Raw genomic sequence first — 22,973 nt, forward strand, 5'->3', positions numbered from 1 at the left:
AATAGAGCAGGTATGACTTCTTCAGTGAATTTTTTACCCGTCCTCTTTACGTTGGATAGTTTCCAAACTATTGGCGTCCGAAAGTCATTTTCCCACGCTTTCGGCGCCTTGTAGATCTGAAACTATGTCCGATAGCCGAAAGTTCAAGAGAACTTTTTTTTCTTGTCTCAGTGGTAGGAGTCACCTCCCAAGAGTTGTAACACTTATTTTGCGACACCCGATATATATATATATATATATATATATATATACAGTATAACCTCGTTAACACGAACTCGCTTAAGCCGAACACTTGGTTAGGACGAACAAAATTTCGGTCCCGGCATCGCTGTACGTTATCTTATAGGAAGTTTTATCGGTTAACACGAATTACGAACTAATTTTTAGTCCCTTGAGTCAGTAAAGGTTTTCATTTAAAACGAACTTTCAATCATTTGTTGTTGTTTTTATCAGATCATTTTTCTTATTTCAGATTTCACTCCGGATCAGCTTTTGTCATACAGTATTTATACAGACAAAAATTGCCTTGTAAATAAGAGAAAAACCAGAAACAGGTATCTTTCCTCTCTTATGAGGTATTGATTCTGTTCTCCGTCAAGCGCTAAACATGCAGGTGCTAGGCAGACGAGCTGGCGACAGCTCGAGACAAAACATCTTCTCTCCCCTGTAACTCCAAACTGGTGACAGCAGTCATAAATGCTTTTGGGTTACTAGCGGTACCCAACCTGCTAGCGGAGTTATCAATTTTTTAACTGACCTGGATTTTCTGCATGGAAACTTTTTTTTTTAATCTTTGAAGATAGGATATTAAGCTTACTGTAGTGTTTTCACTTTTCAGAGGACGGTACCGAGATCGAAACTAGTCTCGATCTCGATCTTAACTCGAATTTGAGACCGAGTTGTGCTTTTCAAAATGGAGACGAGGCCTCTAGTGTTTTCTATGACATACATAATATACTGTAGTGGTATATATAGTCTGTATACTGTAGTGCGTATGTATGAAGAAAATGTATTCGAATAATTAAATTTGGGTCCCCGGTTAACACGAATTTTTTTTAACACGAACTCCTGATTTTTCAGTCCCTTGGAATTCGTGTTAACGAGGGTTTACTGTATATATATATATATATATATATATATATATATATATATATATATACAGGGTGGGCCATTTTAATTAATTCACGGAAATATCTGAAAAGTGATAAAACATAGAAGAAATGTTTGAAGTACACGTTATATATTGCTAAGGGGGAAAATCATTTCCGCCAAAAGTATCCCTCCCCACCCCCCGGAAATGGGGGTAACGGGGGGTAACTTTGAAATGTCAAATGGGAACATGGGTCGAGTAATACCTCGTTCGAAAGATCTTGGAAAACTAAGTAACGCTGTACCAAAATTTGTTTCATATGGAGCACCAGTTTCAAAATGCCGCCATGATATAGTTCGGAAACTCCAGTAGCCGTAGTATGAAAACCATGGGAGGTAAATGAATGGAACAAAATTGAAATACGTAAATATCATAGGGCGTATCGAATGGTGTGGTCCCTGTGATCCCAGTGGCCTCCCTGAAGGGGTCTTGCGGGCTAACTTCAAAATTTCAATGTCCGACCGGACAATGGTTCGGGCGTACGCTTGACCTACCCAATGCTGTTTGGAAGGCAGACTTCAGGAATAGTGAATTAGTGCACTCAGTTAATGCGGATGGCCACAGTCAAGGGCGCCCATAAGGGGGGCAAGGGGGTCTCTCGCCCCCTAGAGGAAATTGTGCTTCGGAATATCGAAAACTCAATAGAATTTTTAGAATAGCTACAGCAAAATTTGAAACTATATTTGAAATGTCGCTTTTTCTTGCCTCCCTTGGAAATCACAACATGGGCGCCCTTGGCCACAGTTACATTTTGATTAACTATTAGCACTAATGTCATATTGTGAGCTTGAGGGACGAAACAGTGTGTACGTATATCTCCGAAATGCTTTCTGAATAACGAGCACGCATTGCATAAAAGTTTCTGTGGCGACGGAGATAAGCAAATTCACACGTTTGTAAGTTCCAGCAACTGCATTATTCGACAACTTCTTTCGTATAACGTTCCTTCTGTTTTCACATCAAATCATACTTAGCATTACAGATATGCGTTACCATTCAAATAATATTTCACCTTTTTTTAGTCACTACAGCGTCATCCTTACAAACAAATGTTTCAACCATACCATACCTATTTGTAAGGTAGCCTTAATTTGCGAATTAAAGTAGAGTTCTCATTTGAACTTTCACTGTTACTTTCCACCCCACTCACATACAGAGCACAGGAAAAGATTATTTTGCAGGACTTGGATATCTCTCTATACATTATGGCAATTTTACTCTAACATTTTTATCTCTGTTGTATCATTCTCGAGCCTTGGAACGCCTCCGTGGTTTTCCTATTTAATTTTCGTTATTTTCATTTATCTCTACCCGTATTCATACTATGGGCACTAGACGTTTTCTTAGACACATTCACCATGTCTTGGCGATCATTTTGAAAACGGTGTCTCATGTCGAAAATATTCTTACAGAAGCTGTTTGATATTCATTTGTCTATGTAACATGATGTTACTTCCTTCAAGTTGCTATTTGAAATTTTTAAGTTGGCCCCGATTACCTTTCAGTGGAGTCACCCCGACAACACCTCTCGATGTGCCTTACGTCAGTTACCTACTCCAGTTTTTCTTCTGTTGATTTATCTCCAATCGCTTTCATACTACGAATACTAAACCTTTTCTCTGACGCTGATACTATGTTTCGGCGGCCTTTTGAGAACACTGCCATTTCACCTCAATCGTTTTCTCCTGCAAGATGTTTGATTTTGCAAGATTTATCGAACGAGGTACCACTCGACTCATGTTACTATTTGAAATCTTGAAGTTAGCCCCCAAGACCCCTTCAGGGAGGCCACTGGGATCACAGGGACCACACCATTCGATATGCCCTATGATATTTACGTATTTCAATTTTGTTCCATTCATTTACCTCCCATGGTTTTCATACTACGGCTACTGGAGTTTCCGAACTATATCATGGCGGCATTTTGAAACTGGTGCTCCATATGAAACAAATTTTGGTACAGCGTTACTTAGTTTTCCAAGACCTTTCGAACGAGGTATTACTCGACCCATGTTCCCATTTGACATTTCAAAGTTACCCCCCGTTACCCCACTTCCGGGGGGTGGGGAGGGGTACTTTTGGCGGAAATGGTTTTCCCCCTTAGCAATATATAACGTGTACTTCAAACATTTCTTCTATGTTTTATCATTTTTCAGATATTTCCGTGGATTAATTAAAATGCCCACCCTGTATATATATATATATATATATATATATATATATATATATATATATATATATATATATATATATATATATATATATATATGTGTGTGTGTGTGTGTGTGTGTGTGTGTTTGTGTGTTCAAGATGAATGTTTCCATTTTTGTTGTTCATGATTTTACTGTTTTCAAAACAGGGAAAATGTAAGAATTTACTAACTCAAACAACTAGGGCACATTTATACAATTGATTTCCATTCTAATATAAGTAGTTACTTAATCACGGTGTTTAAAATATGTGTGGCTGATTGATTTAGGTGGAACGTAGAAGTAGAGAAATATATATACACACACACTCAAAATCAAAAGGGAACAAAGTGCCTCGTTGAAATTTGCACGTATATCATGATGCTAGTTATTTTAGGAACTGAACTTATTCTATTTATTGTAATGATTTTCCTCACTCTCACAACAAAGAAAAACATTAAATATAACACTTCAAACACTTGTATAAACTATACACTTTCGTTACCTTTCTAAAACTTTTAATAAACAAGTATTATTACGTGACAAGGTAAATTATTTTATGTTGTGTTAAACGGTAGAAGGGACAGTATTATTTCAGAAAAGGTGGAAGATTATAAATTTCAAAAACAGCGCTTCGTCTATATTGTCTTGTTAAAATAGCTAATTTCACTTGTGTGCTTGGCAGCTGTAACACACATAAGCATTGATCAATACCAGTTTGTAACAGTTTACATTACAAAAAAGTATGTAGTTTACTTAGGTAGTTAATAAAACTGCATATGAATACAAAAACAAAAGTATGATCAACCATGTGCATTTGAGCTTAGCAGTATTACAATGACTTCAGATTCGGAAGATGATGTGATCGATCCCTCGTGGGCAAATATTTCGACTTAGGAGTTTACCAAGATTCTTCCTTAGTTCACTAGCGAAATGTTTATGGCCCAATTGACTCATTTCCCTCATTTCTATTCTCTGAGCCTCGGATGTTTCAAAGCCTTAAAATAAATTCAAATGTAGTTGAAGTAACTTAACGCTACTATCCTGTAGTCGATGCTAAATTAATATTGTTAGTTTTGAGATTGGATATGAATGCACAGCATTAACTAGTAGGCTTATATCCTGTTCAAAATTCATGTCACCACTTATTTAGTGTTCTGCATAATTCCTACAATATAATTTTCTCGGAAATGGTTAAGAATATTTTGACGAAAAACATATATAAATCTGTGATAAAATTTGATATTCAATGACTGAACTCACTGAATGGAGTCTTTATAGACCAGTTCCATAAACTCCTGATATCTCTCGGATTACTAAATATCAGATAAGATAACGGGATGACACAACCTGGTCACGGGAGTAACTATCACTTTTATACAAAATAACTTTACTGCCGCGAACAACTTGTATCATCTCGATATCTTACCTGATGATTAGTAATCAGGATATTGTAACACTGGCTCTGTGATAAACTGTGGAATTTCTTTATGAAGTAGCATTTTAGGGATGAAACTACAGTTGAAATTTTTAAAGGAAAATACTTCTGAACGATTTATTTACAAAGAATCGCTGAATTTTATTACATTTCCCCAGGCTTTAGTTAGTAGTATCGGTCCATCAAGCGCTGACTCCGTTTGCCTGGAGGCCGCTAGTAACGCTTGTTAACATTTACCAGAAGGATTCTACAGAATTGCTAATGGCCAAGAGCGTTAGGAAACTAGACGTACTAATGACAAGACCAGAAGGTAATCGAGCGGGAGAACCAGTATCGGTAGCAAATAGTAGTTGCTTGTAGTATTCAGTATCTAATTTTTCTCAAACGATCGGGATGCGAACAACAGAGGGAATGATTATTTCACAAGTAATGAAAACTTCTGCTCTCTTCTTTTATTGTTAATTAAACAAGACGGCTCGATATTAAGATGCTTTGAAAATAATAATAATGCCAAATTATTTAATGGATGCTATGCATTTGTTCTATGTCGCCATAATCAGTGGGAATTAATTACTTGGTGTACAAATTTTAATAAGCAATGTACGAAAACTTCTTTCGTCCAACGCAAGGGTAATATTTTTCTGTAGTGTGTGTTATTTGTAAGTAAGCATCTCATATTTTAGTATGACTTTCAACATTGAAGCGAATGAGAATGCCGACTGATTTGATTTTTCTTTCTGGTTCTTTGTCCAAACCAAAGGAGATAACTAGATAAGGGACAGAGGTTAAAAGGAATGTTCAAGTAGTGAGGTCAATGCATATGTACCCCACAGATTTCAGTGAATTAGATCTTGCTGAAATACAAGCAAAAACGAGTAACGATACCGGTATTTTATTCGGAACGGAGACTATTGCAACATACGGTATTCTGCAGTTGGTAATTCTCTTGTCGAGAGGCGTTTTGGTAGTAGTTTTACTTGTAGCAACGACCCACTCACAATTTGTCGACCTATTAGCAATATCACCGTGTAGGGGGGCCACTAGGTGGGCCAAGAATTTGAACAAGGGGGCCTGGCCCCCCTTGGTCCTCCCTTAGCTTCGCCACTGGGGGGAGCTTCCGCTAATTTTAGAGTTTTTCTGTAATATCTTCAAAACAAATGAAAATATTCGAAAAGCGGAAACGTAGCGAACTAGACAATACGATTTTGCATGTGATACCTTTAGCACAATTAACCTATCTGCGTTTAGTATGCCACTATTTACAGAACCCGCAAAATATGCTAAATCTTTCTACAGTTGCTAATCGAAAGCAAATCTTAAGCCCTCCCCCGAAATCTTACCATAGTAAAATAAATGAAATATCTTGCAGAATTTTCACATTTCCAGGCAAAGCCCCCCGTCCGAAAGTTAGCAAAGTCCCCCCGAAGCAAAACCGTAAATACGCCACTGATGCATATACTAAAATAATATCCACAGAAGGGGAAATAATTTACAATTTTTAACATAAACGTCTGTTAGGATAATGTTTCGTAAAGCAGAAATATGATTTTTCATTTTATTAACTCAGGTTCTAAGGCTTACCAGAATTTTTCCTTGATTGGCAGTTCTTGTCAGAAGCAAGAGCACACACGGTTGCTAGTTCAACGAATTACGTTGTGTTCAGAAATAAGGAATCTTATTTGTAATTCTTCAAATATGACTCTATATATTAACTTATTAATATTTCGTTCAGAAATCACTGTACAAGAAGCCTTAATTATTGTCTATATAAGCTAAGAATTTGTAAATGCTTATGCATTTTGTTTTCTGCTCTACTATATACTTTCTTTATTTTGGAATTCTGCGACCACTTTTTTAAAATTTGTGTCATTATATTGGTTTTCTTCAGCACAGTCCCGTAATTTAAATATGTGAATGCATAGAAATAGATTCCATTTGTTAATTGGTAGCAAAATAAAATTCAGAAATCTTATTTAGCGCGAAAAGCCTCATGCCGTGTTGCACGAGCACTGCAACGATCAGAACCTTGACCTTGTGAGATAGGGAAAAGGAGACTTAACAATTGTTCGCTCCAATATTGTTCGTGCTGTAGAAATCTGGTAGTTGTATGCTCGCTGCAACGTAATATTAATTAGAGACTCTTTGACGGATTTTTTAAAAGATGGATTTTATAGTTATAGAAGTAAAATATACACTAAATGCTCATTGAATTGCGACCACCTATCTAATACTTTGTGGCTCCACCTTTTGCACAAAGGACGGCCTGGACTCAGCGTGGCATTGATTCAGAGAGTTGCTGATATGTTTCAATGGGAATTTGACACAATATATTCCTGACGGCATTTCACAGTAAACCCACAGATGTTAGTGCAGGAGTCATGGTGGAAAAAGCTCGTTCCGAAACATACCATAAATGTTCTATAGGATTAAGATCCGATGAGTTAGGGGGCAATTCTTATGCTACAGCTCCGTGGAATGTTCCTTAATCCAAGCAAGTACAGTCTTGGCTTGGTGGCACCCTGCATTGTCCTGGAAATTGCCGTCTTCGTGTGGGTAGAGGTGTTGCATTGTAGGGTGTTCGTGATTCTCTAATAACTGCAGGCACAGAATGGATGTTTTGCTGTAGTTCATACCAACGGTTCCAGTCCATACCAACAATAGCATTCCCCAAAAATACAGTCGCCACTACTTGCCTGTGCAGTAAGCACTACGCACAAGAGGTCCACAGCTTTGTGCTGTTGGTGCGACACATGCACACGTCTGTCCGAGAGGAATAGCACAAACCGTGGTTTATCGGGCAAACACATCCTTTTCCAATCAGCTACGGTAAAATTGTATTTTCCTGTGCCCAAACGCGAGTCGTAAGGGGTGGGCTTGTATGTTGTGGAACTTCATACGTGTCAGTGTACGCTGCATAGTTGCATGGGATATGGGTGTTATGCATCCACCATATTATTGGCCATGTAATTCTTGATGGTTCGTTTCGCTGTCAAGAGCTGTTCGACGCTACGATCATCTTACGTTTTGAACTTCCATTCGTCTCTCCGTCTCTTGGAGACAGTTATCTCATTTTTTCCCGCTCCTTGTACACCTTCACTACACAGGAACGGGTGCATCCGACAAGCATTGTTGTCTAGGTTACTGACTCACCTATTGCTCGGGTACCCATTATCATATCCTATTGGAATGCGAATAAATCCTGCCCACCTCCCATTATAACAGTGTGCTGTCTGCCAACATATAGCCTCAAGTGTGTTCTTTCTCTGCAATACTACTAGTCGGGGTGGTCATGTATACAGCTTGGCTGCTGGCCACACTTTCTTGTGTGGAGGGGTAGTCGTAATTCAGTGAGCGCTCAGTATATGTTATTTAAGGTATACATGTAAGTTTTGGAAAATAAAGTTCTTTTCTTCTTTACTACTACTGCCAATAATATTTTTCTTGAAAAACTTTGGTCGTTGCGCAACGCTGCAACACTAATATTAGCCACCAGTGATTCTTTCATCCGGAAATCATGCTACAGCACTAATATTAGCCATCACTGATTCTTTCATCCGGAAATCATGCTACAGCACTAATATTAGCCACCACTGATTCTTTCATACGGAAATCATGTGACTATACGTTCTCGCTCTTAATTTACATAGAACAGAAATTTGTTAAGCAGCGCTATGAGAGTGTTGAAGACTTGGAACAAGACTTTGAGAAACATGGATCTTTATGAGTCCTAATGCTGAAAATAAATTCTACATTAACATTTATTTAATCAACCATTGATAAGTACTTCAGATAGTTAAGTTAAAATTTAACTTTATTAGAAATTTACAGTTACATATTGTAATGAAAATCACACACTAGTATACATTTATGTGTTATCCATACAGCTTCTGAATACAAACTTTTTATTTAGCTACGTTTTTGGTAACTGTTTTCTCCACTGAATATATTATTATCTTTAACTTAATACTATCACAGAATGAAACATAGAATGATTTCTCTGATCACTTGGTGATGTTGGAAGCAGAGATCTTCTGTGGCACTTACAGCCTACTGACTTAAAGTGGGCAATGCTTCTTGGAAATCTGCAATAAAAACGCAAGATACATTCTTTAGTATGTAAGCAGCATCATATTACCTCTATTCTTAACACATTGCATTATATGTCATTTTTCTAGAATAAACTAATTTACAGAGCAGGCACGTAGCCAGGATTTCGCAATAGGGGGGGTCCGTGACAAAATACTGTGGTTACACACCAGGGGATAGATCAATCTAAACTATTTTACTGGCAACATACCCATATTGGTCTCTTAAGACAATAAAATGAGGATATGTTAGAAAGTATTTTAATAAGAAAAACTATGAAGAAATCTTGAGTAAAAGATTAAAAAAAAAGCATTAAAAAGATATAGTCTTCGGAGGTCATTCGAAATCGGTTCTTCTTGTATTCTTTCTTCTTCTTTTTCTTCTCTTCGTTTAATGACTGTCAAGGATAGCAACGAGATCTCTTTCGGGAGTAAAGACATCCTATAAAATGGACTAGTGTTACCGCGAAATTTAAAATGGCTCATATTATTGGTGATTCTGGGTATTTGTTAAGTTCTACCTGAGAGTCTACCTTATCGAACTTGTTTATCGATCGTCATTTGTAGTCCATAGGATTAACATGGAGATAGATGGAATTCGGAATGCTTCGTTACAATAATATTCACTCCCACCCCTCCAGTTTCCTCCACACAAAGCTCCTCATAAGAAAGAGTAACCAAACGCTTGCTGTAGCTTTATATTTTTGGCGCTGATTTATCTTTTTGTTTCATCCTTCCTTAATATTTTTCATATCTGGATCCTCCCGGACCCACCCCTTAGCTACGTGCCTGTACAGAGTGTATTGTAATATCGTTTACTTTGCAACTCTTTAATGAATTATACTAACGATGTCTTTAAAATTCTGAGAAATTCTTATAACAACAGAATACTGAAGTATTAATAGTAATTATTAGCACTAGACAAGTTCTGGCTATTCTTTTAGCGATCTCTTTGTGGACATTGTGGCTTGGATCAATGGTATAGCAGTTGTCTCTTTTGCGTGGGGTCCCTCGTTCAATTCACGGCCAAATAAGATTGCGGAGGACACCATCGTATCGATGGGTTTTCTCGGGGTACTCCCGTTTCCTTCCACTTTCTCATTTCACCATTCTTCCATCACAATTCACTTACTTTAATCATCGTCTCCCTTAGCTTAAAGGGCATAACTGTGGGACGTTAAGCTAAATATTCCATTTCTATTTTTTTAAATTTTAGCAATTTCAGGGGTAAAAGTGTGGGGGAACGCGGGGGAACGTCGTTACCCTACCTTGACAAAATATGTAAGGCGTCCCCCCAGTTTCTAAAAAAATATACAATGGGCAAAGATAGGTAGGGGGAACGGCGTGACATCATGCGCTACCTACCGTCCCCCCACGTTTTCAGGTCCCCTTTTAGCCCTGAGCAATTTTACTTAAAGGTAATTAACACATTAACAGGGCCCGGATTTTGTTGACAAGTCAACTTTTTTCTGTTACGCATAAGACAAGGCAAATTCTAATAAAACCGTTATCCATCAGATCTAGGTTCTAAAAATATATATTTTTAGGGTCAACTTTTGGTCACTTTTTGCCGTTTTGAAGTTTCAGGTCATTTTTTAATATTTTAAGGTAACTTTTAGGTCACTTAGGGTCTTTTTATTCTGTTTCTTCTACATAAGGAAATCTTAAAATGAACACTGTTTACGGATGTGAAAAAGATGAAGATAAATAAATCTCTTTTCATGCTTCCTGACCATTGGGGTGGAAAAACTGCATTCTTAACAAGCTAATGAAAACTAAGCTGTAGCTGGTTGACGAAAGGTGGAGGTTGGTAGGTGTCCGAACGGATAGTTTTGGATTGTTGACCACAAAACATGTGATCATATGAATAACTAAAAATGGATTAGAAGGCGTACAAAGATTTTAAACAGGGTTTTTATCTATTATTCTCATGTAGTCTACACTTGCGAACTTTTATTGTTTAAGAGTGCTTCCTAGTTTCAACTCGGGAGTGAATTGACGCTTTCAGTACGTACAATGCCGTACAATGGAGTGATCAACGGACATAAATGATCAATGGACTGCAACAAACTGAAACAAAACTTTTTGAATATGAGTGACAAACGTTAATTAAAATACAATGGATATTTAAAAATGTCAATGTTTTACGAAATAAACATTTAAGAAAACGCAATTTTTAAGGTCAATTTTTGTGAATTTTAGGGGCATTTTACAGGAATTTTAGTGTCATTTTATAGGTCACTTTCTAGAAAATTTTAGGTTAACAAGATCCGGGCCCTGGTAATCAATATGGTTCGACACGTTTGGATACATTGTTTTCATTTTGTGGAAAGAAACGTAAAATCGTCTGAAATTGTTAGACGAGCATTAGCAGTTTCTGAAGACTTTGCAGAATCCAAAAGCACAGTGTATCACTGGAATGATGATTTTAAAGCGTGCAGAACGAGTAGATGATGATTCAAAAATATTTTTTTCAGTTTAACGTCCCACCTATCTGTCTGTTAGCCTAAAGGAGACTACGATTAAGACAAATGATGGGTGAATGATGATGGACGCATTGATGGAATGGAGTGTGGGAGGAAACAGGAGTACCCCGAGAAAACTCACGGATACGATATTGTCCACCACAAGCTTACTGGAGGGGGCCGCGGTGGCTCAGTGGTAGAGCGTTCACCTCTGGTGCTTGGGGTCCCAGGTTCGATCCCAACCCCCGCCAAGTGAACTTTGTGCTGGACAAACACTGTGTGCGTGGGTTTACTCGGGGTTCTCCCGTTTCCTCCCACTTTCTTCATTCTACTATTTCATTCATTACTCATTTGTCTCCTTTAGCCTAACCGGCATAATCGTGGGACGTAAAACCCAAAGATTTCATTTCATTTCAAACTTACTGGATCGAACCAGGGACTCAATGCACCAATGCTCTACCACTGAACCACCGTACCCCTCTCAAGACAATCAAGAAACGGGCGAATAAATAACATAATCTTTACTGATATAGAGAGATTTGTTGATGAACGACTATTCGTGAAATTAGTGCAAGCGTAGACATTGGTACTACATGGCTAGCTTATGAGATCCAACACAATAATTTAGACGTGAGAAAGATTTTAACTTGTTGGGCATCTCGACTGTTAGAGCCGAAATAAAACCTGAACAGAGGGAAAAGACGCAAGTTAAAAACAACAGACCAAATCTGGATCTCATAATTTAACTCAGAAGCAAACAAGTTAAAATAAGGAAAATCATAGACAGAAGATCCTTTTTAAAAGATTGCCACAGTTTCTTCTGTGGTCAATATAATGATTACTGTTTCTTCGGGTTACTGTTTCCTCAGCTAAAGAATCTTTTAAATGTATGCGTTACCAGAATATGTACAACTGTCTGTAAACAGGATGATAAAAGACATCCCAAAAAGATTTGGAAAAAGTTCTTCAGAAGGTAGTGCCATGGTGGGACAAAAGGACACAATTAAATCGACATTATATTGGAAATCTACAATTTAAGATAGACGACATCCACTAAGTGAAACAAATAAAAACAAACTAAGATTCCTAAAACTTTGGAAACATCTAACGTACATGAACATATTAAATATTTAGAACACAGGATAAGCTCACAATCACGCATTTGTGCCAACAAATATTGAATTTGATGTGGGCACTTATAAGAGATGAAACTACATTGCGCATAACGATTTCTGTCTTGTTATAACACAAAATATCAATGTTTCTTATTTTTGTACTTCACATCTTTGTAGCTAGGTACAATGGTTCACTTATTTACTGCAAACCACAAGTCATTAAATTCCTTAAGCCGAGTAAGCTGTTATGAAGCTTACTCGGCTTAAGAAATACGTATTTTAAAACGTATAATACGTGATAATAGCTTAATTATAAAATACGTAAGCTGATGGTGGAAGACGGAACACTTAACATTCATCTGTACTTGAGCATGGTGGGGGAAAAACTTCTTCTTTTTCCAATCAGGTTACATGGAACAGATTATAGGTGGGGACGGGTATGTGTTCTCAGAGTTTTGCAAGAGGGCGGGAAAAGGGGTTGGTAGTGGTAGACAGTTGGTAAGTATTGATGCTTTTGGAAGGAGAGTGGAGGAGAAGGAGTGGTCTTAGCGGAGGGGTTTGTTTGTTTTCAATATGCTAATTAATAAAAATGGTTAATTAAATGTTTAGAGTTAGGTATGGCAGATGATTTTATAAACCGTATCTTATGCTGTTGTATTAGAGCATGAGAGGTAGGTTTTATTATTATTTTTATTATATATATATATATATATATATATATATATATATATATATATATATATATAAGTAAAAGCACTTTAATTTGCCTCAAGATGCTTAGTTACAATTTATTTTACACCATGTACGTACATAATGATGATAATGCGATTATACGATAGCTTTTTTTTTTTTTTTTTTTTTTTTTTTTTTTTACTAGAGGAAGTAGTTGAACTTACAGGTAAATGAGGAAACCTCTCACCCAATGTCCGTTGTTCCTTCCTTTCTAGATGACTAACTCAAAATCTCTCTTAACGTCTCGGCTGCCTCCGTGATTTTTTCCTTTCTCACCTTTTTTTGTCAGCCTTTATCCCATTATATTGCAGAATTTTATCAGTTTTTAACTTCACACTAAGAACTTCATGATTTTTTTACAATTAAAAAGTCTCATTAACTTTTATCTCCATTGTCCCTTAGGACAAGTCGTTATAACCAAAAAAAAAAAAAAAAAAAAAAAAAAACACACATTAATGGCTCCTCTTTTTAAGGCTTTTTAAATAATTTACTAGGGCACTATTACTTTTTTTTATAACTTACTATATACATTTATTCCTCGTTTTTTTCTTCATAAAATCTGTTTTCAACACAATAAGAAGCTTTGTCTACCTTGTTCTTTGCAGCTGTAAACTGCATGTCGTGTTGTACCTGTGTATCGTTGGATATTACTTGCTTGTGTGTATATTTGTCGTTTACTGCGCAGTTACTACTATTTTGTAATTATTAGAAAGTAATTTCGTAAAATGAGTAAGAAAAAAAATTGCATCTAACTGACAAGGACTTCTTATTTGGGTGGCTAGAAGAACTATCGGACAATAAACTTTCAAATTATTGCGATATTATGAAACATTTTCTTTGAGAAGTAGTGTAGAGAAGATGCAACAGGTGAAAATTCGTCCTTCGGGGATGTGGCGAACGTCACCGCGAATAAGATGAGACAAAGACTTTGAATCTTACAGTGACGGACATGATTTTGGATTATAAAATGTCATCAATGAATGTGTATGTAAATCTGAAAAACGTGTCTCGGCTGAAGAAAAGATGAAACGTTTTAAGGAAAGTAAACAAAAACTCTTTCATGTTTTCTTGTCCAAGTTTACTGATCCAGAAAGTTGTACAACTGTGAAAGAGTGAACAAAGTGTCAGAAGCACAGCGATCTTTTTTTATGGATCAACGAAGGAATAGGGAAATGATAGTTGCAAATGTGAATGCAGAAATGACAGGAGAAATTCGGAAAAAGGCTGAAAGAAGGAAGAAACACTAAAAATCCGGACACGCTTCAATCTACATGACGTTGCTTCAGCTGCCAATACAACCGGGACTTCGAGGAGACAAGTTGCTCTTATGGTATCTGCTACTTTGGAAGATGTGGGGATAATTTCACTTGACAATAAAGATAGTGTTGATAGAAGCTAAGTGACGCGGGAAATGCAAAAACTTTTAGCTGAATTTCAATCTACATCTCAAATGTCTTTGAAGAACATGTGTGTTTGGTAGAAGAACGGAGTCACTCCCTCCCCTCCAGTTATTTAGGCCCACAATGCTTTATCTGGAACTGCCGAGGAGTTTAAACGTAGTATTTTTTTCATTTCATTAAAGAGAACATTGATTGTCTGATCTACGAGCGATCGGGTGTGACGGCACACAAATAAAAACAGGGTGGAAAGAAGCAGCGTAATGCATATGATTGAAGAAAACGTCGGCAAGTCACTCCGCACGCACTTTATCTCTTTCACTTAAACGAACTGCTGTTTTGCCATTTATTGGAAACATTAGATATCTGCACCAAAGGTACTTCGGAACTCTCAGGACAGATTGGAATAGTCATACAGACTTGTGAAAATCTTCTAATTGGTAAGTTTGAACTTCTTACAGTCCGCTGGATGTAAGAAACGTGAGGTATAACAGATTTAAACACAGAACAACAATATCTTTTGGATATCCATTCAGTTGTTTCAAGCGGTGTTTGTCTGCGTAATCTAGCGAGAAAAAAGCTCGGGCCACTTGTTCAGTAGCAGTGGTTAACGACAGTATGTCGAGTGCTGTGGCTGTAAGCAAGCACGCCCAACCCCTTTAAACAACTGCAACATATTGCCACGTACATGGTAAATGTGTTTGGGATCAAGAAGGAACCATCCAACTAACACCTATGGAATACGGTTCACTTGTTTCAATTTGCCCGATACTACTTTAAGAGATCTGATTAATACGGTCATTCAACAAACACATTCTTCGCCCATCCTGAAAATCTCCTGCTGGCTTAAATAACTAACCAAAACCCAAAGAAACCTTGTAGTCTGGAGGATCCGTAACAAAATCTCAAAGAATCGTGCAATTTATGATACAAGCGCCAAATTTTACACACGGTTTGTAGACATCATAAGAAACAACTCTAGGGGTGGAACCAAAAAAATTCACGTGATTTCGACGAGATAGCCGCCATATTAAAAATGGCCGCTCAGTACATATAAAATAACATTTAATTGTATTGTTTAACATGTTAATGCATTTTAATTTTTAAATTATAATCTATTTTTCACTTTTATGCTCTTAATAAAGGTCATTTGACACTTACCTGGTAAAATATTGAATTTAAATGTTTAATTTTTATTTATTTATTTATTTTTATTAGTTGTTTTACAGTTATTTTGCCTGCTATTTCTTTCGTCTTTCAGTGTAACTCAAATTTTGTTTTCGATTTATTTCAGAACTGAACTGCAGCTAAAATGAAACGAAATTTCAAACTAATAGACAATACTGAGGTTTCCAAACCACGTGATGAAATCACAAACTGGGATCTTTGTCTTTTTTGCCAAGAAATAACAAAGGAGAGGCTGACCTGCCCTGGTGATTTTGCTGGTAAATCATCAAATGAAGCTGCTGGGTATTCATCTATAGCGGAAAATTATAGTAAAATTTGAAGAAATTGAGTCACTATCTTCTGGGTTTAAAATAAGAAGGCTGGATGAAGGACAAGGTATTAAGCAAACATTTATGGATAAAAAGGCAAACTATCATAAAAGCTGCTCTTTGAAATTCAATAAAACTAAATTGAACAGGGCAGTTGAAAGAAAAAAGAAGAAGAAAAGTGGAAGTCAATATAAGTCAGATGAGTCTGCATCAAGTGAGAAAAATACCAGATCATAGGACTCACTTTCAGTCAGTCAAGGCGGGTGTATATTGTGCTTCTTTTGTGACAAACCAGTGGATGAAAAATCATAGTCATTTCGAAAATCACGAACACTTAAAATTGATAAACGTGTGAGATCATGTGCTTTTACTCTTCAAGACCACAAATTAATTGTAAAGCTAAGTGCTGGTGATACGTTTGCTCAAGATGCAGTGTATCATGCAACATGTCTTGTGGCCCTATATAATCGTGAAAGAGATTTAAAATTAAGATCAGAAGAAGAATACGCTCATACATATGAAAAAAAAAAACGCATTAGCGTATCTTATGACTTAGTGTATCTTATGACAAAATTCTCTGCCTCTCAGCGGAATTGAGTCATTCTGCTATAATTCATTTCATGAAAGTAGAGGCAGTAGCTCCCTTGCATTTGAAGAAAAATGGTTTTACTACAGCTGCAATTGATAATATTGATCATAATCCTTCATCTACATCATCTACTTTTTCATTTCATGGAACGGGAATATCATTGTTTCAGCATCCAAATATTGAAAATTTGGGTGAAGAACAAGTTGAAGAGCGTATAGTGCACAACGGAAAAAAGTTCATGAAACTCCCAGAGAGTTACACTCTAGTCAAGCCTATATTTTCCCCAAAGATGAAACACTCTCCACCTAAAATTGAGACGATAGTACCATTAGAAGTTGGGAATGCTGGAAATGATAAAGAAAGTAAAGAATACGTTTACCGTAATACCGAAAAAGAAGATTCACATCTGACTAGATTGCACATGGGCATCATATCATGCTTCTAAAAAAAAGAAATGAAAGTCAACAACTTCCGACTCAAAGTGCTCTTTTGCCTCTTTTTTCTGAGTATTCTAACTCAGTAGTAACAATAAAACATTGCATTGATGTGATTAGAAAATCTGTGCCTCACCTCAATCCCAATCAAGTTCCAGTCATCTCTTGTGATCAACCGGTATTCAGGATTCTAAAGGAAATTCAATGGACCTGGCCAAATTCTTATGGAGAAGATACATTTGTAGCAATGTTAGGAGGTCTTCACATAAAGATGGCTCTTCTTAAATGTCTTGGAGACATTATCAAAGGAAGTGGCTGGACAACTGCTCTGGAACAAGCTAGAGTTTCAACTCCCGGGTCTGCGAACGCGTTTCTGAAAGTGGTACACATAAAGAAGAAGCTTCGTGCCTATCAAGCAACAGCATGCACACTTTTCAAACTGAAGAGCGACGCCTATAAGCAATATCTTGAATCAAGAGAGGACAGCAATGAGCTCTTATCTTTTAATGAGTGGTCAGAAATTAGATGCAAGGAAAGTCCCCAGTTTTTCTTCTGGAACTTTATAATGAAAGTCATCCTTGACATATTAACATGGGATCGATCTGTCCATGAAGGAGATTTTCAGTGCTATGTGAGTTCTTCATCAAACATTGTGTGGTTGTTCTTTGCTTTGGATCATACTAACTACGCTAGAGCTGTTTCAGTTCATCTCCGAGATATGAGAAGACTTAAAGGAACTCAGCCTACTATTCTTCTAGAATTCTCCAAGGGGAAGTTCACAGTAAATAAAACTTCGAGACCTTTTTCTTTCATGCCTCTTGACGAAGCACATAAACATAATAATGTACTTGTTAAGGGCGAAGGAGGAGCTGTAGGAATTACAGAGAATCCAGAAGCACTTCGTAGATGGATGGTCTCAGGGCCAGAAATACCAAGGGTAGTGGAGGAATTCTTAAACATTATTAGCCTGTCAAGTTCCTCAGATTCAACTATTCATCATGAACAAGTGTCATAAAATCAGATTCGATTTATCAAGGATGTTAGAAACCTGGCGGAAACAATAAAAGAAATGGGAGATCCTTTTCTGGACAGTACGCAAGATTTAGTTACCTTGGATTCACGTGTGGTTGCTGACGAAAATGTTACAAAGTCATATAGAAACATGGAAGCACTTGGAAGAGAACAGAGCACACAATTCTTCATTGATCGTCTATTAAACTGTGAAGTTTATATGAATGAAACTCTGACAAAGAATAAATTTCCGCTTTTCAGTTCTCCAATTAGGTCGAAATGTACAACCACCCCCAACAAATTGTAGCCGTCAAACAAGACCGCAATCTTTTCCTTAGAATGTACATAGGATGTCAAGTTCGAGATGGCAACCTTTATCAGTTTTTCAGTCATGAGCATCAATCATTTCCTCCGTCACTGGCAGAGTGCAATGGAAGCATTCGGTATGTAAGTAAATCAGACATAGAACCCTGCCTGGAAAAACTTATTTCTTGCAGTGAAGAAGATAATGAACCTCATCAAGCTGGACCTGATGTTGAAATGATTATTCTTGATGGTGCAGTCATTGTACACTTTCTGACACCCGAATCTACAGATTCATTTGCTGACTATGCCGAAAAGTTCATAAACATGATTCGAAATCGATTTAAAGGACAAATAAAACGTGTTGACATAGTGTTTGATACGTATAAACCAGATAGCTTGAAGAATTGTGTTCGTGAAAAGAGAGGAACAGGCATTCGAAGAAAAGTTGAAGCGATTAAAAAATGTGCCTGAAAACTGGAAGGACTTTCTTAAAGTTAATGAAAACAAAACAGAATTATTTCTTTTATTGGCAAAATTTGTAAGTTCAGCAGAATATCCAGGAAAAGTTGTTGTCACTCAAGGAAACAGTGCCGTTAGGTCACAACCTGCGAATTTAAGTCGAATAGTACCATGTTCTCAAGATGAAGCAGACACAAGGATATTTTACATGCAGCAGATGGTATAATAGAAAGGTGTCGAAATATACAAGTTTGTACGGTTGACTCAGATGTGGTTGTGTTGGCAGTCAACCATGCAGCTAAGTTGGAATGTGATTGTTTGTGGGTATTGTATGGATCAGGAAAACATGCGTTACATCAATGCTACAGCAATATCAAAGGCACTGGGAAGTGAGGAAAGCTCTGCAATACTTGCTTTTTATGCTTTGACGGAAAGTGACACTACATCTAAATTTGCGGGTAAAGGTAAAATATTAGCTTTGACAGCCTGGAAAGCTTATGAGGTTACGTCGGCATTTCAAGTATTATAAAGTGCTCCAGATGTAGAAACCGTGAAGACAGTGTTTCCAATTGTTGAAAAATTTGTTGTATCGCTATATGACCGTTGCAGCATAGATAATGACATAAATGTAGTAAGGCAAAAGATGTTTACACGAAAGGGTCGTGAGCTTGAGCTTTAACCTCCAACTCAAGATGCTTTGCTACAGCATTTACTTCGAACAGCTTATCAAGCAGGACAAATTTGGGGAAGATCACTTGAAAAAGAACCTGAACTTCCGTCTCCGAGTATTTACGGATGGACACAAACCAAGGAAGGAAGATGGATACGTCGTTGGATAACAAATCCACTAGTCAGTGAATCTTCAAGAGTGATATTGAAATGTAACTGTTCCAAAGTGTGTTCTGAAAAGTGTAGCTGTTTCAAAGCTGACTTACCATGTACAGCTCTTTGTAGATGTAAAGGAGTGAACGCTGAATATAGGTACACTGAGAAAGACTGTAAATTCCAATTTTACTCTCCTTCATGTTTTAACATGAAGTAAAATTCTCAATTTTGTTGCTATGGGATATGTCTTATTGTACAGTTTTGGTATTGCAGAAATCTTATATTCAAACTTCAATTTCCATAAGCTTGACGTGTAAAGTTAGAAAGATAAACTTAAAATACTTAATAGTGCTATGAATTCCATTCTCTTAAATCAAGAACAGACCGTCTGATAGTGTTTCTAAGCGTATATTTGCAATTAGTGACCTCAAGAACATATATTTTGATACCCATCACTCTATAGTTATGGCATTATATTAAATATGGCCACATTGGGCACCATTTTGAAAAATAGCAAACTAAATAAACTAAATAACAAACTAAAATATACAAATGTGTAAATTGTTCATTATTTGGTCAATAGTAATTAAAATAATATTGTCACTTGCACATAAAGAGAAAAATATAAGCTATTTTCAAGAAAAAACACCATTACGAGATTAATTTTTCAATATGGCCCCCATTATGACAAGAGCGCCAATTTCGATTGGCTCCACCCCTAATATTGTTGTTTACACATCAGTTATTGTGTACTGTAAATTTCACACTTGTATCATAAAGTGCACGATTATATGACCGATCCTCCAGACTAACTTATATATTTTCTTCGAAATTTCAAACATATCCATTTTTTTACTCACCCATCTTTAAATTTACTAGTATCTAACTTGTCGTCTCCTACTTTCCTTCCTGGCTATATTTTTCAGTGAGATTCCTCTTCAATCATCGTGAGATGGTCATAGGATAACTTTTGTGTTTTTTTTCTTTCGTACCAATGGCATTTATTATAATTTTCTATTACAACTAGTAATTTTCTACTGGCGTAGTAGAACTTTTACTATAAATTTAGAAGTTTCCACGCAAAGGTCATTGGGTAACTTTGGTAACTTCTTCGCTTTAATACTATCCACTAATTGCGGTCTTTTTTATGTCCTTTGTTTTACTTAGGGGGCATGGTGGCTCAATGGTAGAGCACTTACCTCTGGTGTGTAGGGTCCCTGGTTCGAACCCCGGACAACTAAGTTTGTGGTGGACAATATCGTATCTGTGGGTTTTCTTGTGCTCCCGTTTCCTCCCACTTTTTCATTCCACAATTCTTCCACCATCGTTCACTTGCCTCAATCATCGTCTCCTTTAGCCTAAAGGACGTTATTTCAATTCATTTTTTGTTTTACTTCCATCATATCACGGCATTCAGAAGAGGCTTCACTTAGCAACATGTATAACGTTAATTTGATCTTAATTCTTTACTTCTTCCACATAAGTACTTTCAACTTCATCTATTTTTAATCTCCTTCCTATATTCTTTTTGGGAACGCGTCCCCCTGCCAGAGACGGCCATGCTATTAGCCTCCTTCATTTGTTTCTGTTACTGTTCTGTTGACGGTACACCCTCCACAGCAGCGTTTCCCAACCGGTGTGCCGCGAGGAAATCGAAACAAAATTATTAATTCTATAGCAATCAAATTGCAAGACAAAGGGGAAAATGTGTATATGTATTTCATATTATTATGAACCTCTACTATGAATCTACAATTTTAAGTTTCGTACTGTGTTACTTTTCTGTACATTTTTAATGTTGAAAAAAGTATTTGTTATCATTATTGCTTCTTTATTGTTGCAGACTATTTCGTAACTTGAAATTTTAACATATTCAATTATTTCTACAAAGCAAACATACATACAAATTAACTACATTTGTGTTTTAAAAGTAAAAAAGATTTGTTTGTTTGTTCGTTATTTAGTGATTTTCCTTCTTAGTGAAAGGTTGGATACAATTTTCGAAAGAGAAGATGTACTTTTAAAACACTGATTCCTCTATCTCATTGCAATGCTTTAACTCATCTCATTTTTAAATTACAATGAAAAATAAGCGTAATGCTTTAACATGGGGGAAAACCAGTGAACGAGCATTCTTCTCTGCGAGAAGATCAGTAATCACAGAAAAGAATTACCACGGTATTTTATATTTACAAATAATATCTATACGAGTGTGCCCCGAGAATTCAAGTTACACTTGTAGTGTGCCGCAAGTTGAAAAAGGTTGGGAAACGCTGCTCCACTTGAATCTTGTATCATTCGTTACGCCAGATTCTGAATTTTATCATATTTTATTCTTTTTGTCATATTTTATAATTGTTTTCTTCATACCACTTGCATATTCACTTGGAGGCACTGGCCAGGTGGTCTATTTCTATTAGACAATGTGTATGTCGCTGTAGAAAATTAATATTTGTCACTATAATCTGTCGTATACTCAAGAATTATTGCTTAAGCCTAACACTACCACTAAGTAATCAGACTTTATTCTCCACTTCAAAACATTTTTATTTGATCAATAAATGCCTCATATCTATAAATTTTGATATAAACAATTCGACCTCTATGGCTTAGAAACTCAAACCGTAATATTGAAATGCAATACTAGTCACTATATAACTAAAGCTTTTATAATTCGTGTTACTGTAAACGACCAACAACTCAGTGGTTGCACTATTTCCCTAACTTGCATGTACAAACATTACTAAACAATTTCCACTTAACCATACATCCTCTAATATATATTCTCCTCCAACAATTGCTCTATTACAAAATTGACACAAAATAGGTTTCTGTTGGAAGCAGACCCAAGGGACGTAAGGATGTAAGTTCAACGATTTGCACTTATGTTAGACTTTAGTCCTGGTTTTTGTGACCAGAAGTGTACAATACTGATTTAGTTTAAAGTATATAGTTTGATTTTCTTTTTCTCTCATATAGCAAAGAGGGCGCACGGAGTTATGACCCTTCATAAATAATTACTTTATTATTATTATTATTATTATTATTATTATTATTATTATTATTATTATTATTATTATTATTATTATTATTATTATTATGACAGACAATTGAAATTTGGTAATCATATAAATAATATAGCACAACTGTTTAGTCCTAACTTGTTTATTTCATTATTTAGTTTTGTTTAAGATGTTTGTTCAATGTAACTTGTTAGCTGTAGAAGAAGAAGAAGCAAGGTATAGGTGCTTGTTGAAACTGTGTATAGCAGCAGTGTGTGAG

The 22,973-nt window shown here is 36.4% G+C and overlaps 1 protein-coding gene across 3 annotated transcripts in view; it reads right to left on the reverse strand.

Annotated features, from left to right (window-relative positions):
• Positions 1-8,580: 8,580 nt before the first annotated feature.
• The window catches only part of LOC145683810 (uncharacterized), a 106,023-nt gene continuing 91,630 nt past the window's right edge, over positions 8,581-22,973 (reverse strand). For 2 of the 3 annotated variants that reach the window (XM_081755401.1, XM_081755402.1), the window contains exon 3: positions 8,582-8,859. In XM_081755401.1, the coding sequence (XP_081611527.1) occupies positions 8,833-8,859 (27 nt within the window). In that variant the 3' untranslated portion in view covers positions 8,582-8,832. Of the gene's footprint in view, positions 8,860-22,973 lie in introns of all 3 variants that reach the window. The other variant, XM_081755400.1, reaches the window with a different exon arrangement.

The sequence above is a fragment of the Thermobia domestica genome, chromosome 4 (genome assembly GCF_964235325.1).
Source record: "Thermobia domestica chromosome 4, izTheDome1.hap1.1, whole genome shotgun sequence".
NCBI lineage: Eukaryota > Metazoa > Arthropoda > Insecta > Zygentoma > Lepismatidae > Thermobia > Thermobia domestica.